Source organism: Bactrocera neohumeralis, chromosome 4 (assembly GCF_024586455.1).
Source record: "Bactrocera neohumeralis isolate Rockhampton chromosome 4, APGP_CSIRO_Bneo_wtdbg2-racon-allhic-juicebox.fasta_v2, whole genome shotgun sequence".
NCBI lineage: Eukaryota > Metazoa > Arthropoda > Insecta > Diptera > Tephritidae > Bactrocera > Bactrocera neohumeralis.
The window spans coordinates 28,473,392-28,494,991 of record NC_065921.1 but is presented as its reverse complement, the minus strand read 5'-3'; the positions used below and the strand labels follow the sequence as shown (position 1 = coordinate 28,494,991).

General features: G+C 34.3%; 6 protein-coding genes across 9 annotated transcripts in view; 4 read left to right on the top strand and 2 right to left on the bottom strand.

Moving 5' to 3' along the window:
• Positions 1-3,933, top strand: part of LOC126755936 (uncharacterized) — a 33,615-nt gene extending 29,682 nt beyond the window's left edge. For all 3 annotated transcript variants that reach the window (XM_050468669.1, XM_050468668.1, XM_050468667.1), the window contains 4 exons: positions 32-856; positions 931-1,078; positions 1,141-1,293; positions 2,085-3,933. In XM_050468669.1, the coding sequence (XP_050324626.1) occupies positions 102-856; positions 931-1,078; positions 1,141-1,293; positions 2,085-2,201 (1,173 nt within the window). In that variant the 5' untranslated portion in view covers positions 32-101 and the 3' untranslated portion in view covers positions 2,202-3,933. The remainder of the gene's footprint in view (positions 1-31; positions 857-930; positions 1,079-1,140; positions 1,294-2,084) is intronic.
• A 1,814-nt stretch (positions 3,934-5,747) lies between these two features.
• LOC126755926 (uncharacterized) lies at positions 5,748-9,097 on the bottom strand. Of its 2 annotated transcripts, none has more exons than XM_050468654.1 (6): positions 8,401-9,097; positions 7,957-8,337; positions 7,798-7,896; positions 7,388-7,735; positions 6,344-7,322; positions 5,748-6,245 (listed from the first exon to the last, which is right to left on the bottom strand). In XM_050468654.1, exons 1-6 carry the CDS (start codon positions 8,908-8,910, stop codon positions 6,232-6,234), a joined length of 2,331 nt encoding a protein of 776 aa, XP_050324611.1. In that variant the 5' UTR covers positions 8,911-9,097; the 3' UTR covers positions 5,748-6,231. The 2 variants fall into 2 exon arrangements, with proteins under 2 accessions (XP_050324611.1, XP_050324612.1); XM_050468655.1 differs by having other exon boundaries at positions 7,807-7,896; positions 8,401-9,096.
• Positions 9,098-9,383: 286 nt separating this feature from the next.
• LOC126755922 (origin recognition complex subunit 1) lies at positions 9,384-12,625 on the top strand. Its single transcript, XM_050468650.1, has 5 exons — positions 9,384-10,662; positions 10,723-10,928; positions 10,988-11,818; positions 11,885-12,020; positions 12,103-12,625. Exons 1-5 carry the CDS (start codon positions 9,545-9,547, stop codon positions 12,581-12,583), a joined length of 2,772 nt encoding a protein of 923 aa, XP_050324607.1. The 5' UTR covers positions 9,384-9,544; the 3' UTR covers positions 12,584-12,625.
• On the bottom strand, positions 12,620-16,205 carry LOC126755923 (uncharacterized). Its single transcript, XM_050468651.1, is given in 11 exon segments — positions 12,620-13,075; positions 13,155-13,491; positions 13,595-13,742; positions 13,808-14,411; positions 14,470-14,678; positions 14,733-14,817; positions 14,819-14,951; positions 15,018-15,148; positions 15,212-15,391; positions 15,454-15,832; positions 15,895-16,205. Coding segments are annotated over 11 exon segments (2,766 nt in total). The 5' UTR covers positions 16,053-16,205; the 3' UTR covers positions 12,620-12,673.
• A 279-nt stretch (positions 16,206-16,484) lies between these two features.
• LOC126755930 (zinc finger protein 506-like) lies at positions 16,485-18,833 on the top strand. Its single transcript, XM_050468658.1, has 4 exons — positions 16,485-16,864; positions 16,964-17,089; positions 17,144-17,518; positions 17,586-18,833. The coding sequence occupies exons 1-4, from the start codon at positions 16,562-16,564 to the stop codon at positions 18,636-18,638; spliced, it is 1,857 nt and encodes a 618-aa protein (XP_050324615.1). The 5' UTR covers positions 16,485-16,561; the 3' UTR covers positions 18,639-18,833.
• Positions 18,834-19,083: 250 nt separating this feature from the next.
• LOC126755932 (zinc finger protein 431-like) lies at positions 19,084-21,597 on the top strand. The gene is made up of 4 exons (XM_050468660.1): positions 19,084-19,450; positions 19,519-19,638; positions 19,707-20,081; positions 20,158-21,597. Exons 1-4 carry the CDS (start codon positions 19,148-19,150, stop codon positions 21,103-21,105), a joined length of 1,746 nt encoding a protein of 581 aa, XP_050324617.1. The 5' UTR covers positions 19,084-19,147; the 3' UTR covers positions 21,106-21,597.
• Positions 21,598-21,600: the final 3 nt, after the last annotated feature.

The window sequence follows — 21,600 nt, the reverse complement described above, 5'->3', positions numbered from 1 at the left end:
ATATAAAACTATATTTAATTTTTATTTGCAGTGAGTCCAGCTCTGTAGCCGCATCGACCGCAGATACCTCGTCGCTACCACCCAGAGAGAAGCCACGCAACATGAACAAACTCTGTCGTCAAGTGTCAATTGAGTCGCCCGGACCGGTGGTGAAGAATTGTGTCTTCAACTTTTTCGTACCTATCGAAGACACACCGCCACAGGGTGCACGCATCAAGATTGTTTATGCCGGTGCGTGCTTCCGTCGTCGCGATCGTTCCGCTTCAATTACCAGCATGTCGTCCGTATCGTCAGATTTAAGCGATTATTGTCCGACTTTGCCCGCCCAGTCGTCACCTGCACATCAGATGCGTGAAAATCCCGCACATCAAGGTCTACGTGAGGGTACCATTTATGCCGGTTATGAGGTAGCCGGTGTTATCGAGTCGCTCGGCTCCGAAATCACAGATGCCAACAACTATGGCCTACGTATTGGTCAACGTGTTGTCGTTTATCCATTTGATGAGGCACCAGCCGGTTATGCCGAATTAATGGTTGTACCCGATCTCAAATATATAGTACCGATTCCAGATAATTTACCACTAAGCATTGCTGCTCTATTGCCGACTGGTGCTTTGTTGGCCATGAATGCCGTCTTCAAGGCATACGAAGTGGTTACAGAATTGTCGAAGAAGCGTCCAGCTGAGGAGGCAAATAAGAAATTTAAAATACTTATTGTCGGTACCGGTGGTTTGGCGTTGTGGGCTGTACGCATCGCAACACACCACTTTGCCTCGACTGGCGCCAACAATTATGTGGACGTGACTGTCGCCAGTCTGCGGGATGAGGGCTTCCGCTTGGCCACAGAGATTGAAAAGTAATTTAATGCGAGAATTAAAGAAAGTTGCGCAAAACAAGCTAAAATCATTTATTTATTTTTTTATTCAACAGTGTCAGCGTTGTGCAGTGGAATGAATGCCTCTATGAGCCACAACTGATTGAGCGCACCAAGGATGTGTGCGGCGGACCGGTGGATGTTGTCATCGATTTCGGTACAACATCTCGCAGTCTGCATCGTTCAATGCACTGCCTGTCTAAGGTAATTAATTGTAGAATTTCATTAAGTAACGGTAAATACAGTGTGTTATTGCGTTGTTTTAGGGCGGCGTTGTGCTTATGAGTGAGGATGTGGCTGAGAAATTGATGCCCAAATTTTCACGTTTGTCAATCGAATATCAGCAAGAGATTATTCCCATATCAAACGGTACAGTGGAACAGCTGCACGAGTTAGTACAGTTAGTGGCTAGCAAAACGGTGAGTAAAAATTAGAATTAGTTGACTTTGTTGTTGTGGTTAGTTAATTGAATGGGAAGTTAAATGGAGCTAGGTCCGTAGTATTTTTTGGCATTATCCTTAGTCTCTCTGGTTATATGGATAAAACATTTTCGACCTAAAAGATCTTCGAAACTTTCATTTAAACTTAAAAGCTTAGCACTTGATGTTTCGATAATTTTTCTTACCAAAGGTCACGTTAGACTAACCAAAACACTGGTACGAACTTATGCGATGACTTGTAATACAAATTCGGAATGCTTTATGAGAATTAGCTAAATAATACAGAGACAGAAACGTCCTCCAGTCTAACTTGCACAATGTTTTATGGATTTTCTTAAGAACTCCCTTTCTAATAAGCATTATTTGTCGGTACACTGACCTAACCTAACTTTATTTATTAAATTCAAAAACAAAAAGAAATTATTACGTCGTTGTTGCACACCATTTCCAGTTCTAAACGAAATAATTGTTACAGGTTATGTAACAATCGTACAGGTTATGTAAACCACGCATGTATGTAAATAAGTATGTATTTGGATTAATAAAAGATGCATGCAAAGGTGAATAGTGGAGCTGTGTAAAGTCAAATTACAAGAGCTACAAAATTGATGAAATGAAAATTGTTTTTTTTTTCTGTCTTCAACATGAATATCTTCTAAACTAAACCCTTCATTTTGAGGCGACTTAAAACTTATAAAATATATCATTTTTGATAGTATCCTCAAAAAATAAAAATTTGTTAATTTGAATATTTTTTTATATATTTTCAGATCGAACCCATACCACATTCGGTGTTTCCCTGCGAACAAGCAACAGAGGTCGTGCAGAAACTATGCACCTCCGAGATACCCGGTCGTGCCCTATTGAAATTTCACGATATCGAATAGATCACAACTAACCGAATGTCACGGCTGTAACGGCGACATCACAAGTATTTCTTTCACAACTCCACTCCAACCGCAAGGAATGGTATATGGACGCGCGATCCTACGCTGGCATATAATGATTATTTAACACATAACCAACAGAAATTATTTGTATGTTTATTCTAGCAGAGGATAATAATATTTTAGATTTAAATCAGAAAAAAATTCAACAACAACAAATTTATAACCTTCATGGATAGGAAAATATGTAGCATTGGTCGTCAGCACAAAAGCCAATAAGCACGAGTAACCAGTCTAATTTAACGAAAAAAATTGGTGTACAAAAATTCTTTAAACCAGAAGTTTTTGTGTATAATGCATACGATTTTTTTAAACGCTTTTGACGACCAATGCAACATATGCCCACATTGTAATAACGGTTCATTAATGCAAATCACACACACACACTTAAGCATCACATATAGTGTAGGTACATAAGATATACATATACCTAAAACATGAAAACATGGTATTATCTAAAAAATTTGCATTCATGCCAATATTGAAAACACACTCATCCGAAAAAACTATCGAAAAAGGATAACTAGCTATGTAGTAGCACATATGCACACACGCCTATGAACTCTCAAATATGTTTGCTAAAGTCGTAAAAATTTAAATTCTAATAAAAGTGACTGAATTCGTAGATCGCTCAGGGGCCAGCGGCATGAATGCAATACTTACATATGCACACATACATATATTTACATACATCTAAGTTTAATGGAAACACAAGATCATACATTATCGGAAATGTACACAAAATTCTGAACATTTGTTGGCTTCTTGTCGCGTTTAACGAAAAGTGTAGTTTTTACTTTTTTATTCACCAACTTAGACGGTTCATCACAAGACCCAAACATACCCATACACACACACATACAAATGTAGACGCGCAGTGTAAGAGCTTTTAGTTTTTAAGTTAGTTGCAATAAAACGCTTTCATTAGTGTTGATTTTCTTATTGCTTTAAGCGCAACAAATATTATTGCATACATACATACATATATTTGTCAATATTATGTATATGACTTCATTTATTGTGATTATAAAATTAATGCTTAATTATTTGGTTTTTTATTACTTTTTTATTATTTATTTCATTCATATACATAAAAATGTAAAAATATTATCACTTCTCCCCTCCCCCCCCAACCAAAATGTATTAGTATGTGAATTGGTAATTCATTTTTAGTTGTACTTTCAATAATTAATTATAATTACTTGCTTGTGATTATTTTATAAACGTTATATTTTTGTAAATAATTAATTATATATATGTACCTATATATTTATATATATATACACATACATTTATACATACATACTGTGTGTTGACGGATTTATAATTTTAGTTTGTAATTATTAAAAAATTTATTCTCAGTGCATCGTACTACACAATGAACAAATACATATTAAAAAAACAAAATAAAAGTAAAGAAATAAAAAATGTAATAAAAATTCAAATCCTTGTAGCTGTTTCATATTAATTTATTATAAACTGTTAATTCTATTATTAAACCGCTATTTATGCTGGTACATAACTACAATTTGTACTATTTCAAATTAAATATTATTCAAAGTTATTGATCAGCTGGCAGAATTTGTTGTCATAAGCGGCGGAAAATTTTTGCAGTGTTGTATGTACAAGAATTTAAGGTAAAATTTATTAAATAAAAACAATTAAAATCAAATTGTTTCAGTTTTCTTTTGTGAAATGAAGATGGAAGATGCAAAGCAAGCAGTGGTGATCCAGTTGTTGCTTATAAACGATCTTTGGACAAGATACATTTTAGCAACGTTAGAAAACTTCGTAGAATTTGGATGAACTTGCAAACCAGAATTGCAAAGCAAGTCTGATATGGATGCTAAAACAGCGAATAATCCATAATACAGCACATGTTTTTAACAAACAAGAAAAGATTATTAATAATGTTTCCAAACTATTTGTGGATTTTTGAGCCCTCCTAATTTCGCAGACTTGACTTAAATAAATTAAGAGAGTTTAAAACAAGTAAAAACGGTCACTTTATGATACACCGAAGCTATATACCCTTCACAGGTGCATGTCTTATAGGATAAAAGGGTAAAAAAAAAGAAATTTATTCTGACTTGGATCGGTCAGTTTGCTGCTAGTATGCTCGGATATTATAGTGTTGTCTCGCACAATAATCTATGCCGAATTTCGTGAAGATATCTTGTCAAATAAAAAAGTTTTCCGTATGGGGAACAGATTTTGATCTGTCAGCTTGTATGGTAGCTATGTGCTATAGTAATTACCTATTCAGGATTTAAAAAAGCTCAAAAATAGAAAATAACAATTGCTTTATGAATCAGAAACATTCAGCATTGTTCTGTCCATACCCAAAATATGTCATTCAAGTCAAAAGTCATCGCTTGATACTACATATGTATCTACCTATTTGTAGATCCCTTTAATTTATCCACGAATACAACCCATACAACACAATCAAATCAAGAAGTAATTAGTATAACGGGATACAATTTTGCAATAATAATTATTTTAAAGTATGACCAAATCCAACCAAAACTTTTCAAGCCCCTAGGTACCGAATATGTGGACCCCAGTATCTATAGTTTACTTTTGACCGAACATATCGGTCAACGTGTGAGATATACATTTGAAATTCAGAGAGAATCCTTTCCCGACAATAGTAATTCTGTGTATGAATAAATGGGTTGAATCAGGTCAATACTTTCCTGAGGCCTCACATACTTAATATAAAGATTTTCGAACTTCCAGCTGACTTTGATTCATGCAAATTGCAAGGTATAAAATTTTCGGTTGCACCCCCAACTTAGCCCTTTCTTATAGCCTTGCAGACGAGCAAAATTAATGCGCATTAAGAAATGCTAAGGTGCATTAAAAATTTATGGTGACAGACGGCAAAATCGTGCATTTAGACAGCTGAGTGTGAGATTTGTTTATTCATTAAAAAAAAGTGAAATAAAAATGGATAAGAGGAAATTATTAATGGCAATTTTGATATTTTTGGAAAATTAATATAAATTTAACGAAAAAATTCGTTCATTATTAAATACGTTGAAAGATAGTAAAGTGCAATTAAAAGCAATACTTGATTGTAACGCGAAAAAGTTAAGAATATTGGAAAAATTGTTAGCAAACTGTGCCATTTTTTGCCACATAAAAATATTAAAATTTGTTTTTGTTAACATACTTGCACATAATTTAATTAGCAATATAAAAACTGTTTACCTCTGATGCTGTAAATACGGAGAAGGCGGCAGACTTCAAGCAACATCTGTCAAACAATAGAAAAAATTGGCCATTTTTGGGCAGTGTTGCATACTCAAATTTGGTAAATTCAGCTAAATGCACGAAATTTTTGTGCATTACTAATTTGCATTAACAACTCGCAAGTCCGGATATGTTTAACTACTTGAAGATATTAAATGGATTATAAAAAAAATCAGTTGTGATAACTCTTAATAATATTCTTAACATTGCTCGTAGATAAGTGAACTGTTTACCAGAGATAATTTTTTATTTATATAAAACAGACTCCCGACAAATATTTTAATTGTAAAATGTAAAAAAATCATAGTTATAAGCATTTAATATTAGCACTACGTTTAGATTTATCAAATTATTATTGATTTATTACTAAAATATAATTATAAATAATATAGATATATACTAGTTTCAACTGGATGTCCGGTCAACAGTGCAGTCATTTGGAAACTCAAATATATACTTATTAATATATATATAAATAAAGTAGTTTAGAAATCGTCGATGATGGGAAATGGAGGTGGCATAACGCACAAAAAGGTATGTCTACAAATATGCGAGAGATGTATCCAGAACACACTCGTAAACCATTTAACTATGACAGCCTCCGTCAGTAAAGTTTATAACGTTGATATTAATTCTATATGGAAACGTAATGTAGAACGTCAGTATGTTTACGTTTTATACATATAGAATGTTGTTGAAAAGTTTAAGCGTATCAAAGAGAAATTTCTAAAATTGAAAATTTCATAAAAACAATTACTACATAAATGAAAGTATTATATATTTTATAAATATATGTATATTTTATAATTGTTTTATGCACTTACCATTAGCGTCGCTATCATCCTCTTCTTCTTCACTTATAATATTTAAAAAACTCTCTTGTTGTTTAGCTTTTTTATGCGTCAGTTTTTTATGTGAATTCAAAGCAGAAATACGATGAAAACGCTTACCACAAATATTGCATTCATATTTCTTTACGTCCGAATGTAATTGTTTGTGTCGGAAAAGTCCATGTATGCTGGTAAATCCTTTGCCACAAATATTACAAATTTTATCCCGTATATTCAGATGTGCACGTACATGATCGTCAAGTTGACGTTTTCGAAAGAAGTCCTTTGGACACATGGTGCACTTGAAGCGTTTCAAACGTTCGTGCATGATCTTCACATGCTCGGTCATTTGATGTTTCAGGCGAAAACCTTTACCGCAATGTTCGCAAACGCATGTATGCTCTCCCGTATGAACCAATGTGTGTATTTCCATATCACGACGCGTGGCAAACCCTTTGGAACAATATGCGCAAAACCATTCAAATTGCTTGGTATGAGCGCGGACTTCATGTTCAACTTTCAAAGCTCTTCGTTCGAAGCGTTGTTCGCAATGTTCACATTTATGTGGCAGTTCACCAATATTGTGCTCTTTTAGCATATGTGTTTGTAAGGTGGAATAACTGCGCAATATTCGTTCACAAATCAGACACTGCAGATTGTTATTTGAAGTTGGTAAAAAGCTACAGCGCTCTAAAAACTCCTGCTCCATGTTGTTAAGGGAACCGTTTAGTAAATTCTTGCGTTGCAACGTATAATAATGATGCTTAAGCCGAGAAATTGCATAATAAATCTCATCATTATTCAATTCAACATTGTAAATTTGTTGTAAATTTTTTGCAATTTCTTCGTAAGCCTGTCGACGTACATTTAATACGGAATAATTGGGATCGCTTTTGTCCCATAGTACAGGATGCATAGCGCAGAAATCAATGAAGCCCAGCGTAAAATCATCGACTGTTTGAAACGAAATTTTCTGCAATTAAAAACAAAGTGATTTAGTGTTAGCAACCATAATGTATTATTTAAGGAATTACTCACACGATATGTGTAAGTGCGTTTTAGGAGTACATCATCCAATTCTGCACCTGCCAAAAATGCGCAGCTGTCATAATAATATTGACGATTAGCATTCAAGGTGTTCCGCGTAACCACACATCTTTTATAAAAGCTGTACAAACGTCTTATTTCGGTTGTAATTTTTGCCTCCGTAAGGGGTATACTGTAGTTAGAAAGAAAATAATCTTTCAACTTATTTATTGCTTGTAAACGCTCTTTTGGGTCATTATAAGCAGGGTCTTGCGAATCCCATAGACAGGGCTGTTCTCGAAGACCTTTTATAAAATCAGAGGTGATTTTATTACGTATCGAAAACCTAACAAGTGTTTGCTAAGAGAATAAAATTATGAAATTAGCGTCGACAACAACAACATATACATGCTTCTACATACAATACTTACCGTTTCAATCAATTTACTTTGAAATGCTTCGCCATCGGAGGAGCCATATCCACTTTGTGAGCCTTCGTTAAAATCATTATCGCCTATAAACTTAAATTATCAAATAAAAGTATATTATATACAAGCGAGGAAATTGAATACAAAAATTACCTTATCACCTTCTCCATCCAAAGTTTCAGACTTCTCACTTTCATCTTCAGTTATAACAAGATGTGGTTTATTTATTGGTTTCAAAAATGCACACATTTCGAAATATTTCTCTTCAATATCTGAAATCTCTATTCCTTCTTCTAACCTTCTCGATATATCACAATATTGTAAATGAAGTTGTGTCAGACACTCTTCTAAATCATCCATAGATATATGTACGTTATGTGTTGCAAGCGATTTTAACATTTCTTGCCTCTCTTTAAATTTTACATTCTTCTTATTGGATGCATTTTTATCCAAAATCCACAATGATGGAAATTTTCTATATATTGTTATAAGCTGTACGGTGACTTCATTATCAATATTTAAATTAACTGTAACCTATAAATATAAATCATTTACAAAATAATTGTTTTAAGATAATAGAGGTCATTTTTCTCTTACATTTTTGATTTTTTCAGCTGTAACACAATTACTTAATTGGTCATGCGAATCTTCAAAGGTTTCGTTTAAAAACCGATTAGTTGGGGATGGCGAGTCCTCTCTATTTGAGAGCACATCTTCGGCCTCTTCCGCTAAGGAGTCTTCGTTCATTTTATTGTCGGAAAACAAATTTCTGAAATCATTATCGACACAATCATTTTTTCCTTCCATTAGAAAAGCGCTAGTAGGAGCTTCCCTTTCGTTTGCAGGTAGGGCTTCGGTCAGACACTCCACAGGGTATTCCTCACTTTGTTCACAGGTCGATGACAATGTTTCTTCAGTGCATTCATAAAGCCAATGCGCCTCATCTTCAATTTCATTATGAAATTCTTTCAAATGTTGTAAAAACGTTGACCAGTGACCATATTTTTTATCACAATGAATGCATTTTAATGCAAAGTACTTATACTGCCTTGTTGCCAAAATATAGCCACAAGGTTTAAGCTCCGCTAAAATATTAGCATTACTCATTATATGCACGTACCAACGCCGTATTGAATGTTGTATTAAATACTGTTCAAAAGCGTTAAATATTTAATTTTAAATTTTAATAGTTCGAAACACTTAAACATGCACTTAAATATAGAAAACTATTTTTTCCCACCAAAACAATAAAAATTAGCGGGACTCTTCTTCTTTTTGCAGTGAAACTCACACTCTGAAGTGAGTTTAGTTGTGAATAGCTAGTGCACATGTACTATGGCGAAATATAAAAGTATGGTTAATATATCTATAAGGTAATATATACATATAATGTAAATGGCAAATAATTAACTTAAAATTTAAATCATTAGTGTATAAAAACATTTCTGAAAAATATAACGTTTCGACAATTTCAAAAATTATTTTTTATCTAAAAATTATTTTTTATCTACGTTGCGTTACGTGTCTAAGTTACGTTCATTCACTGATTATTTGCAACTGTGACCCTTTTTGTACTTTCCCATATTGGGATTTAAACACAAATGCATCCCTAATGTCATTCAATTTAGCGCCAAAAAGAAATCAACATCAGAAATTATATTGCTGGCGCAGAGATTTTTCCAGCACTGTTGTTCTAAATATTAATATATTTGCTTAGTTTGCATTTTATAAAGTTTTAATTATGGTGCTCAAAGAGAATAAAATAAATGGGCGACCAGTTGTAAAGTGGATTGGAAATCATACTGACACGGTAGTAGATGTACCCAGGTTGGTACATAAAGAAGTGAATTTTTATCAAAAGTGTATCTTTGGCGATTTAACACTTTCTTTGGGCGACTTTGTGCTTGTGTCGAATGCTGATGCTGCTGAGCCGGATACAGTGGAAGGCTGCGACATCGGCAAGATATTACACTTATATGAATTATGTGATTCTGTCGATCGCGATCCCTATCGCGCAATCGTACAGTGGTACTCTCGTCCTGAGTGTGTGCCTCACAAAGAGTTTGATCGTGATGATATTTGCATTGATTTCGGCACAGAATTGATTGAAGAATATCGACCATATGATTCAGATATTTCCCTTGAGACCGTTTTTCGCAAATGTGTTGTCTTATTTGGTAGATCTGATGAATCTGCCAGTGCTATTTTACACAAATATAACGCTAAACGCAACACCTATCCAATGTTTGTCTGCAGATATAAATTTATTAAGGATAAAAACTCCTACAAACTTGTGCCATTAGAATGGAATACCGATATTCCAACTGCGCCGACAGAGAGTGCGATAAAAAGCCGTGGTAGAAAGAAGAGCTGCGCAGAGGACTCGCCAAGTATAAATACTAAGGAAAAGAAAACACCACGTGTTTCTAGGAGTGCATCAACACGTAAGGATAAGTCATATGGCAATGTGGGCGTAAGAAAACGTCGTGCCTCCATGGCTGCTGCAACCGCATTAGAGTTCATTGATTGTAATGTGTTTCAACGTGAAGACAAAGTGTCTCCTATTAAAATAATAGGAGGTAGAAATGTTATCCGTTTGTCGGCGAAAAAGAAAATGTCGACACCGAATGATGAAATGGGTTGCTGCGTGCCCACATCACCACTCACAGAACGCAACAGAGGGGATGTCACTCCAACAACACGTGTTACAGCCGCACGGCGTAATTTGAATTTAAGTTTGGATACTGGTGCTGATACCAGTGTGGACTCTGACTGCTTAAATTATTCCATCGTAAAAACTCCTACTGCGGCGCAGGAGCCAACTAATGACATGAAAATAAAGCTCAGATTATCCGCTAAGTAAGTTTAAGGAATTCAAATGTTTTAAAAAACATAAATTTTACTTTTCATTTTTACTAGACAACGCACAACCAAACTGGCAGCCATGGATGAACAGTTCAATGATCCACTTTCCATTAATGTGGAAATTGAGCGTGTAATTAAAAATACACCAGAGGAGATTTATTCCACTCCAACTAAAAAATCTAAAGGAATTACCGAAGAGACTGAAATGACCCCAACTACGCGACGTAAGAGTATACTTAAATCAGCAGTAAGACGCACAGGTAATCACAATGTAAGTACTTTTTTTTTACATCCGTCGCTAATAAAAAAATTAAATTAGGTGATAGCACACCAAAACGAAGTATACAATTGTCGGATGTTGTCGAAAAACGCGTCTTCAACAATGAGGATTTGATTTCAACACCAAAACGTAAACCAAAAGGCGATGATCACGACATCAAACGATCGGCTATAAAAAATGCGGCAATAATCCGTCGCCGAAATTCCACAACAGCAGTTGCTGGCGCAATGACACCATCACAAAAACTTAAAAAGATCCGTAGCGGCGAATTATCACCAACAATGGAAAGCAGGCCCACCTCCTCCATTTCAACAGCAGCAAAAGCAAAAAAATCCGATCTACAATTGGCACGCGAGCGGTTGCACGTATCGGTAGTGCCACAAAGTCTGCCATGTCGTGAAAAAGAATTCGACAATGTTTTCGCATTTTTAGAAGGTAAAATTGAGGACCAATGTGGCGGTTGCATGTATGTATCTGGTGTACCGGGTACAGGTAAAACAGCAACCGTTACCGGTGTCATACGTATGCTACAACGTAAACAAGCGAACGATGAATTACCACCATTTGAGTTTGTCGAAATCAACGGTATGCGTTTAACTGAACCACGCCAGGCGTACGTACAAATTTATAAACAATTAACGGGCAAAACTGTTTCGTGGGAACAAGCGCATTCGCTGCTGGAAAAACGTTTCACAACACCGGCACCACGGCGTGTTACTACAGTGCTGCTGGTTGATGAATTGGACATTTTGTGTAATCGGCGACAAGATGTTGTGTATAATTTATTGGATTGGCCCACAAAGTCTGCGGCGCATTTGGTGGTGATAACTATAGCCAATACAATGGATTTGCCAGAGCGTTTGCTAATGGGTATGTTGTGATTGTCGTTTGTTATATTAGCAAAATATTTACATGACTTTATTTGATTTGTTTTAGGCAAAGTTACTTCACGTCTGGGGCTAACACGTCTCACCTTTCAACCATATACGCATAAGCAATTGCAGGAGATCGTTACGATGCGCCTTAGCGGCTCCGAGGCCTTTAAAAGTGATGCTGTTCAACTTGTTGCACGGTTAGTATGACTTGAATTAAAAATTAAAATTATTATAACGCCTATAGTATATACTAAAAAAATTAAATTTTTCTATTCACAGTAAGGTGGCTGCAGTATCTGGTGATGCTCGTCGTGCCTTAGATATATGTCGCCGTGCTACAGAAATTGCCGAATCCGCTATACTTCCAAAAGATAACGACAACGTAATGCCAATGCAAAAGTTTGTCGGTATTGCACATGTGCAACAGGCACTCTCCGAAATGATAGCTAGCGCCAAAGTTCAAGCAATAAAAAATTGTTCTTGCTTGGAGCAAATATTCCTGCAGGCTGTGCTTGCGGAGGTGACTCGAACTGGTGTCGAGGAAACTTCATTTATGGGCGTCTACTCACAAGTGGAAAGTCTGGCAGCCTTTGAGGGCATCAACATGCCTACAACGGGCAATTGTTTACGCATTTGCTCAAAATTGTGCGCCGAACGTTTGCTTATTGCCGAATGTGGGCGTAATGATATTTTCCAAAAAATACTACTCAATGTTAGTGTCGATGATATACATTATGCATTGCGCGTGAATGGTATTTAACTAACACTTGTGTTTTTAACAAATAACATACACTCATTTCTTTGTAAATTCACTCATTATTATTATTTTATAATTTAACAAAAACAACTTTTATTTTTGATTGAATATGTACAAGTTAATTGTTGTCATTAAATATGTAAAGAAAAGTACAATTACTCGGTAAAATTCATACAGCGCTTTTGGTGCAAATACTGAATAAATAAACAGGTGGTAACGAAAGAATAGCAATAACCATAAATAAATTAAAACCGGTACAAATATGCTTAATGTGTAGAAATAAATAATGAAATCAATATGCTCATTTGCAGACATATCATGTGTTTTGTTATTATCACTTTCTTGCAAAATATGCGTAATTAAGTATAAAAATGCAATAAACTGTGCGGAATACATATTTAAAGTGACAAGAATACCTACAATTATTGGATTATATGAAGTTTGACCAATGTAGCCTGGATTTAGATCGATGGTGGCAAAACTGTTCGAATTACCCTACAAATCAATATAAATAAATAAAATGTTAAATGTTTTCTAAATTCTGCTATCAACTACACAATTTCAGCGCTTTTACCTGGTAGAAGTAAAACATATTGCCCACGAGAATAGTGCACAGCAGCTTCGACAAATACTTGTAGTTGGAAGTGCGAAGTGTGTTCTTTTCGAATTTGTCACACAACTCATAACATAAAGAGAGTGTGTATATCAAATAAGCGACTAGACAAACGTTTTGCGGTTTATGCAGCAGCAAGCAAATTGTCAGCAGTAAAGTTAGAAGAATTTTAAAGCAACCAGTTAACAAAGTGTGTTGAATTTGGTAACTAAGACGACGTTTGGTATATAATATCACAGTTGAAATGCAGGCAGCAATAATGACAACCATCCAAAATATGGGCAAAACAATTTTAGTACTGTAAGGGTAGCAGTGAAATTACGATAAATATGTTAACAAACAATATATGAATAAGCGATATACATATAGGTATATATAGATCAAATTATAGCAATGCTTACCAACAGTTTGTGTCAAACACAGAGGAAACCACTCCCTTAGAAGCGCGATAGCAATAGATCAGCATGGCAGCTGTAAGATAGATCACAAGCTCCTTACGCGTTTGCACGAGTTTATGCTTGCGCAAACACAGCACATAAAGGAGTAGACCTACAATATTACATTCAAATGGATGTTTACGATAGTTTTTACGTTTAACTGCAGCACACACATACCCGCAACGAATATGCAACTTAACCATGTTTTTGTTGCTTCCTGCGTTAGATAGGATGCCGCGCCGTCTAAACGGTATAAAATACCCAGCCCGCCAATTATCAGAAAGGATGTCTGTAATTTTTGTAAATTGCGCAAAACAACTTTATACAGCGCTACACCATTGATACACGCTTCCAGCTTTGAAGACAATAAGTCTTTTTGAAAACTTTGCACACAAAGCAAAATTAAAGCGCTAGCACCAAGATAATGCCAAGTTTTATTCTCGCTTTCGATGAATGAAGAGGAGGCCAGCGTTAGTGTGTGAATTAGTAAACAGCTTAGCAGCATCCAAATTTGTTTCGGAAGTGAGTTCTGTAGATTATTGCTCGTCTGCATTCGTCGCAATAATAAATTCGCTATATTTATTAGCATATAAACGCTAGCCATTATCGCCAGCAATATCACAACGGTACTCATTGTGCCAGTGGTTGTGAAATATCCATGATAATGACACCATTTATTTATGCATGCGGCGAAAGCTAATAGGGACAGTAAGGCGCCTTTGCCTTTGATAAAAACGCGATTAGTTGCCGTGCAAAAAGCCAATAGCGCATTGAGCACCACCTGGAAATATGTTTAATTTAAGAAAATATGATTTTTGTGCCATTAACACAGTTCTTACAATTGTGGTTAGCGCAAGTCCTAATGTGATCAGCCCGTAATCGAATTGTACTAACGAATCGGAGAGCTGATTTGAAATTTCGCGTGCCAAACGTATATAATGTATTTTAGCGTCCTCGAAAATAAAGGCATTTTCAAAATTATTATTACGCTTTTTTAAAAGGAATTGCTTATGCGCAGATTTCGCTGTTGTAAACCATTTGCTGAATGCTATAATAAATGGTAATTAATTAAATGCAAAACTGGATGTATGTGCAAACTCACCATTATTATTAACATAATCTTGACCAAATTTGTTGTTAGCTTTTTGCATTAAATGTAAAGCATTATAGTAATAAGCATATAGTTGATTCCTCTAAGTTAAATTCATGCAAGAGCTCGGGTATTAAACAGCCAATTGACATTGGTGGAATTTCCATGGACCACAGAATGGCTAATGTGGGAGCCACATCAATTTGATTATACTCGTTAGTTTTACTAGAGCTACAATATATGTATGTAATATATAAACTATACAAAATTATTTTAATTTTTTTTGCAATTATTTACCCTCTTGTAGTGCAATTTTCTTTGAGAACAAATAATGGCACATACAATTCACCAGCTGTACTTCCACCATGGCCTCCACCATCTCGCATACCGTGGTCACCAGTTAATATTAGTAGCTGCCTGTGAAAATGCTGTTTTGCATATCGAAATATGTGTCATCTCATAACAAGACCAAAATTATTAGTTTAGAATACCTTTGCTTTGTAGAGCTTTAGCACAACGTCATCCATTTCTTTTAGCTTAAGCGGGATTTTAGAGCTATCACTACCTTCAACATGACCAATGTGATCTAAGCCCAAATAATGAAGCACCAGCAACATCCAGTCGTCATTTTGCAATTCTTTGGTCAGTACTTCTGTCACATTCTTGTCACCCTATGAGGACAAAGATGAGCTAAAAAATATAAACGTGCATCACATTAATACGTCATATTCACCTCATAAAAGTCGTTTACATAAAATGAATCTGAGTTAGCGGTAAAACGTGTAAATTGTTTTGGAAAGAGACTTATCCAAGTACGATCACCGGCAAAAACCGTAATTTCATTACGTACTTGTAAGCGGTGTATTAAAGAGTCTGCAAGCTGCTCAACATGACCAATGTTTAAGACTATATCAATAAAATTTGAAATGGTGCCGGTTGTTAAGCTTTTTAGCCGGGGCATGGTAACAGTAGGAATATTCACTCGCAATTTGAGACGATTACATGAGTTGTTATAAGAAAACTCCATACCATTTTGACTGGCAAAATCGAAACGTAGAGCATCCACCAGCATTAGTATGGTTTGTGCGTAAATTTGAGTTGGCGGCGTTAAACTTTGAAAAATATAAAAATTGTGTTCTTTTTTAAAGAATATATTGATTTTAATTTACTTTACCTCAATCCATCTAAATCTTTTGGTTTGTCTTCAGCTACTGCACGATCTAATGTATAATTGTTTATGGGGAAGAAGCCAGTTAGAAAAATTGACGCGCCAAAAATAAACGTCACTATCATCCACATTAGAAAATATCTAATAGTACTTGATTTTTCCATCTGTAATGCCGTATTCGCATAACAATCATTGAAGAAGCAAACAATTTCCTATTCTTATTTAAAATTTAACACAGATAGAAATTGATCCCATAGCAGTCACCGATTAATCAAAAATTTATTGAAAATAAATCAAAAACAATCATAGAAATCAGCTGTTCACTGTTCATTTCCTTAACCCAAACATCACAATAATTTTAGCTTTTCGATAAGAAATCGATAACTCTTTATTTCAATTCCTGAAGTAATATTGTTTTTAATTTATATTAATAGAACATGGAAACGTTTTTTTAAGAAAAATTAGTGAATATTATCAAACCATGCTGCAACTTTTGAAAGTAAGATTGCTTAAAAATTTTGTGTTATATTAATTTCACTAAAACGAGTAGCACATCTCTAAAAATTTGTTCGATAATTAAATTCTGAGTTTAATAACCATTTTCTAAGATACACAGTTGTCAAACTACTAATCGTAAAAGTTTATCCATTATATATCATATTCTTTCAGAAACATGAATATTTGTGGAAGTGTATTTGTCTCAAAAGACGTGCTGAATTTTGCTTTAAAATGTTTATATTGTGAAGAAGATATAAATGAGTGGGAAAGTTTTGTTAATCACATTCAAAGTTTGCACAATAGCGACCTAGAGGAACCATGCATTGATCCCATAGTGGAATTGGATTATAAAGAAAACAATGCTTTAGAATGGTTAAAAGATGAAGTTATGCCATCCACTGATGGCGATCATTGGAATGAAAATGTAGATGCTTTAAAAGTGGAAGCACCTTCAGATGGGGAAGCCTGTAAAACTGAGGTAATTTACCAAATTTTGTACCTATATACATACATATATATGTATATATATATAGTGATTTTTTAAATTTTAATGCGTTTTTATATTTTCTTCACGCAGCCAACAGAAGACCCAGTTTCTGATAATGTCGGAGACCACAGTTATGATGAAGACAATGACAGTAACTCTGACTCAGACTCTTCGCAAGAATACCTAGAAAAAAATAAACAAAAAGTTCCAAAAAAGGTTTGCTTACTCAAACTACTTAAATGCATCAGTAAATAAAATATTTTCTTACAGTTTAAGCCATCATTTTATAGGAATAACAAAAACACAAACGCATTCATTGAAATGTATGAAAAATCTCCTTGCTTATGGAATCCTAATGACGAAAATTATAATAATAACACAGAACGTTCAAAATGTAAAACTGAAATGATACAAGGGATGGAACAAAGATGTCAAATAACATTAACATACAAAAAATTGTGGGAGTGCTTTCGGGAGTTGCACATGTTGTACAAGACAGTGGGGGAGGCCATAGAGAAGAAATCAGGTTCAAGATACAAAAAATTGTCTCCAACTGTGCTAGGATATTATGAGAAGTGTTCATTTCTCTCTGTAGCATTAGATGGATTTTTGGATATATTTGAAGATACGCCAAATACTGCTAGGGTTTGTATAGACATATTCAAATATATTTTAATTTAACATTTTTAATTAATACAAAATTAATTTACAGAACATAAGCTTTGCTTCTAAAAACACTATAACGATAGCATTTATCGACACATATGAACGTTTCCCGTCTCTTTACGATTACAAACACCCAGATTACTACCAACAAGCTAAACGTAGACAAACCTACAAGGATATGGCTGACATCCTTCGGATTGAACAAAATGTTGAGTTCAGCGATGATGATATCTTCAAAGGAATTGAGTATATGCGTCAATGGTATTTTAAGCTGAAAAAACGTCTTGGAAAGAATTTGAAATTTGAGTCTTTGACAAAAGCAGCACAACATTATGTCGAAAAGTTAGCTTTCCTTACCAGAAGATCAAGGGGTGAGAAGCGATTCGACACAGATTTGCCATGTACAGAGTGTGATGAGTTATTTAAAACTAATGCAGACAGGCAGGCCCATCTTCACACTGTGCATAATATCGGTGAATTGCCCTACAAATGTGATTTATGCGATAAAAGCTTTACCAATAAACCCGCTTTAAATGGTCATAAACGAAGATTTCATACGGAAAAAATACATAAATGTGAATTCTGCGATAAAATTTACGCTATACCAGCAGATCTGAGAACTCACATGGGAATACATACTGGTCACAAGCCATATATATGTGAATTGTGTGGTAAAGGATTTCGTAATAGGACTAAGTTACGTTTCCATAACGATGCAATACATCTAAAGATAAGAGCATTCAAATGTACTATGTGCCCAAAAGATTTTTTGAAAGCACGCGATTTGCAAGATCACATAAAGGCTCATCTTAACATAAGAGATAAGATTTGTGATACATGTGGCAAAGATTTTACAAGCGCCCATGGATTACATCGGCACAAGCAATTGCATGCGGAATTTAAAAAGTACGCTTGTAAATTTTGTGATAAACGATTTTATCAGTTTGTGGGGCTTAACTCACATATGAAACACCGGCATGGCATTTATAAGAACGGCGGAAAGAAAATCGATAAAATCCCTCACACACAGCCACTACCGCAAACATCGACTACAAATATGGCCAGCAGCGTTCTCCCAAACATTTTTGAGAATGTATAATGCTGCTATAACAACAAAAATGATGCATTTTCGTGGAATTATTTATAAAAGAACTTTGTACTTTACCTTTGTACATATAAGGATGCAATACAACTTTTTGAAGTATTCGACTCCGTATAATGGCTATTTCAATATTTCTAATTTTAATTTTAGTTCTTACTGTTTAATAAAAAGATATTTATATAAGAAACACAAAATAAAGAAATTGTTTTAATTTATAAGAATATTTGTGGTAATCGGTAATTTTAAAATGTTTCACAAGGGGTTTAATATAACCGAATATACATATATCTAAAGTAAATTGATAAACAAAATAAATGCGTTTAAATAAGGGCAAGCATTATTGATAACAATAAACTTTGTTTACACCCTTCTTCTTTAAAAACAGTACCCATTCACATCGGCCGCAAATGAAATCATTGTGAATTGGACCAAATTAAGTGAAACAAAATACACAATCGCCGAATTTTATCGCCGATTCATAGTTCCTTGAGTTTTAATTTTAAAAAATGGATATATGTGGAAATGTTTTGGTTTCAAAAGACATACTCAACTTTGCGCTCAAATGTCTATATTGTGAAACAGATATAGAAGAATGGGACGCCTTTGTTAATCATATACGGAGTTTGCACAATACAAACTATGAAGAGCCTTGTATAGACCCACTAGTGGAATTGGATTATAAGGAAAACATCGTAGTTGGGTTGATAAAAGATGAAACTATGACTCAAATTGACACAACTGAATTTACGTCTAATGACTCTGATGTGAAAATGGAATTTCTGTCAGATAGAGAATCGGTTAAATCCGAGGTAAAATAATCAGTGAAGTCTCTCCAGGAATTTCATACATAATTATTATATTTAAATTACATATTCAGCATGCCGACTCTACCGCCTCGGATGTAGAACAAAGTCAAGATAATGATGCGAATTATGTTGACACTGATACAGATTCCTCTGATGAAGATGGCAAAAAAGATATGTCGAGGAACAAAAAAGTATGGATATGGGATACAAATCACATTATTTTTAATCTAGCGTACATATATTAACGTACTGTTTTCAGTTTAATCCAACATTTTATAGGCGCAACGCTAGCACAACTATTTTCATTGAACTTTATAAAAAAGCTCCATGCTTATGGGATCCCAGTGATGATCAGTATAACAATAGTGTAGCACGGGAAAATTGTCAAAAAGAAATAATTGAAGAAATGAAAAAACGCTGTCAAGTTATATTAACTGATCAAACAGTGAAAAGCTGCTTCCGCAAATTGCATATGCAATACCAGGCAACACATCAAGCAAAACAAAAAAAGACAAAGTCGAAGACAAAAAAATTACCAGGTGTTGTGATGGACTATTTTCAAAAATGTTCTTTTTTGTCTGTGGCGAAAGACGATCTTGCCAAAGAAGTAGAGGAGACACCCATCACAAATACCGTAAATATAAACCAAATTTTTTTTGAGTAATTTGTACGTATGTATATACATATATATTCATTGAATACTCTTTCAGAATTTAAGCTTTGCAAAACTAAATCCTGTAACTGAGACTTTCATTGAAACATACGCTCTTTTCCCAGTATTATATAATACTAAGCATGAAGATTATAATAACTCCAGTGTCCGTAAACAAACATACAAGGAAATGTCAAATATTATTAAATCTAAACAAAACATAGAATTCAGTGATGACGAAATTTATAAAGGGATCTACTACTTACGCCATTGGTATTACAAACTAAAAAATCGCCTTGAGAAAGATTTAGCAGAAAAAGATTTATCAAGTGCAGCACAAATTTATATGAAAAAATGTGTTTTTCTACCAAATAGAGCGCCAAATTTGAAATTGAAATGTACGGAATGTAATAAAGTTTTCCAAAATGAGACGACGCGACAAAGTCATCTCTTTAGGGAGCACAATATCGGCGATTGGCCACACAAATGCACGGAATGTGGACGTACCTTTGAATTCAAGGCAACATTACTAATGCACGAGCAACGTAGTCATGTTGGAAAGGTGCATAAATGTGATTACTGTGAAAGACGTTTTGCCGTACAAGTGGATTTGCAGCGACACATAGGTACGCATACTGGTCAAAAACCCTTTGTATGCGAATTATGCGGAAAAGCCTTTCGCAGTAAGACACAATTGGGTTATCACTCAGATGCCATACATACGAAAACAAGAGCTTACAAATGTACAATGTGCCCGAAAGATTTCTTGAAAGCACGTGATTTGAAAGACCACATAAAGGCTCATCTTAATATACGCGACAAAATATGTGAAACATGTGGCAAAGGATTTACCAATTGCCATTCACTCATCCGACATAGACAAATACATTCCGAAATTAAAAAATTCGCTTGTAAATTATGTGAAGCGAAATTTCATCAATTTGTTGGATTAAACTCGCATATGAAAAGGACGCATGGCATAGTTAAAAGTCAACAAAAGTCCTAAAATGAACAGACCAGAATTTGATTTTAACATGGAAGGATGCGAAACAAAGTTAAGCCAAGATTTTTCAAGTGAATTTAATAGTATGGATGTGACCAACTATTAACGAACGATAATTAAAAATTACCAAGCAATTCAAACATTAATATTGTACCGAAATTCAGTTCTTTTTTGTTTAAGAATGATAGCTTGTTCAGTTTTGGGGAGTTACTATTAATTGAGACTCGCAAGAAACTAAATATGGATTAGCAATATTTTTCATATTATTATACATTTTAAATAAGTACATATATATAATACATTAATATTTTAAATATGACTTTCAGAAAGAAAGAATGCATATGTATTTTATAAACATAAATATATATAAAAGCGCAAAAATTATTTTATTTAAAATGATTACATAAAAAATATGTATTAAATGAAATTAGTATGTATACCGCATAACTTGTTTGTATGTATTTATTAAAGTTTTATATATATTTCCAAACTTCGTTA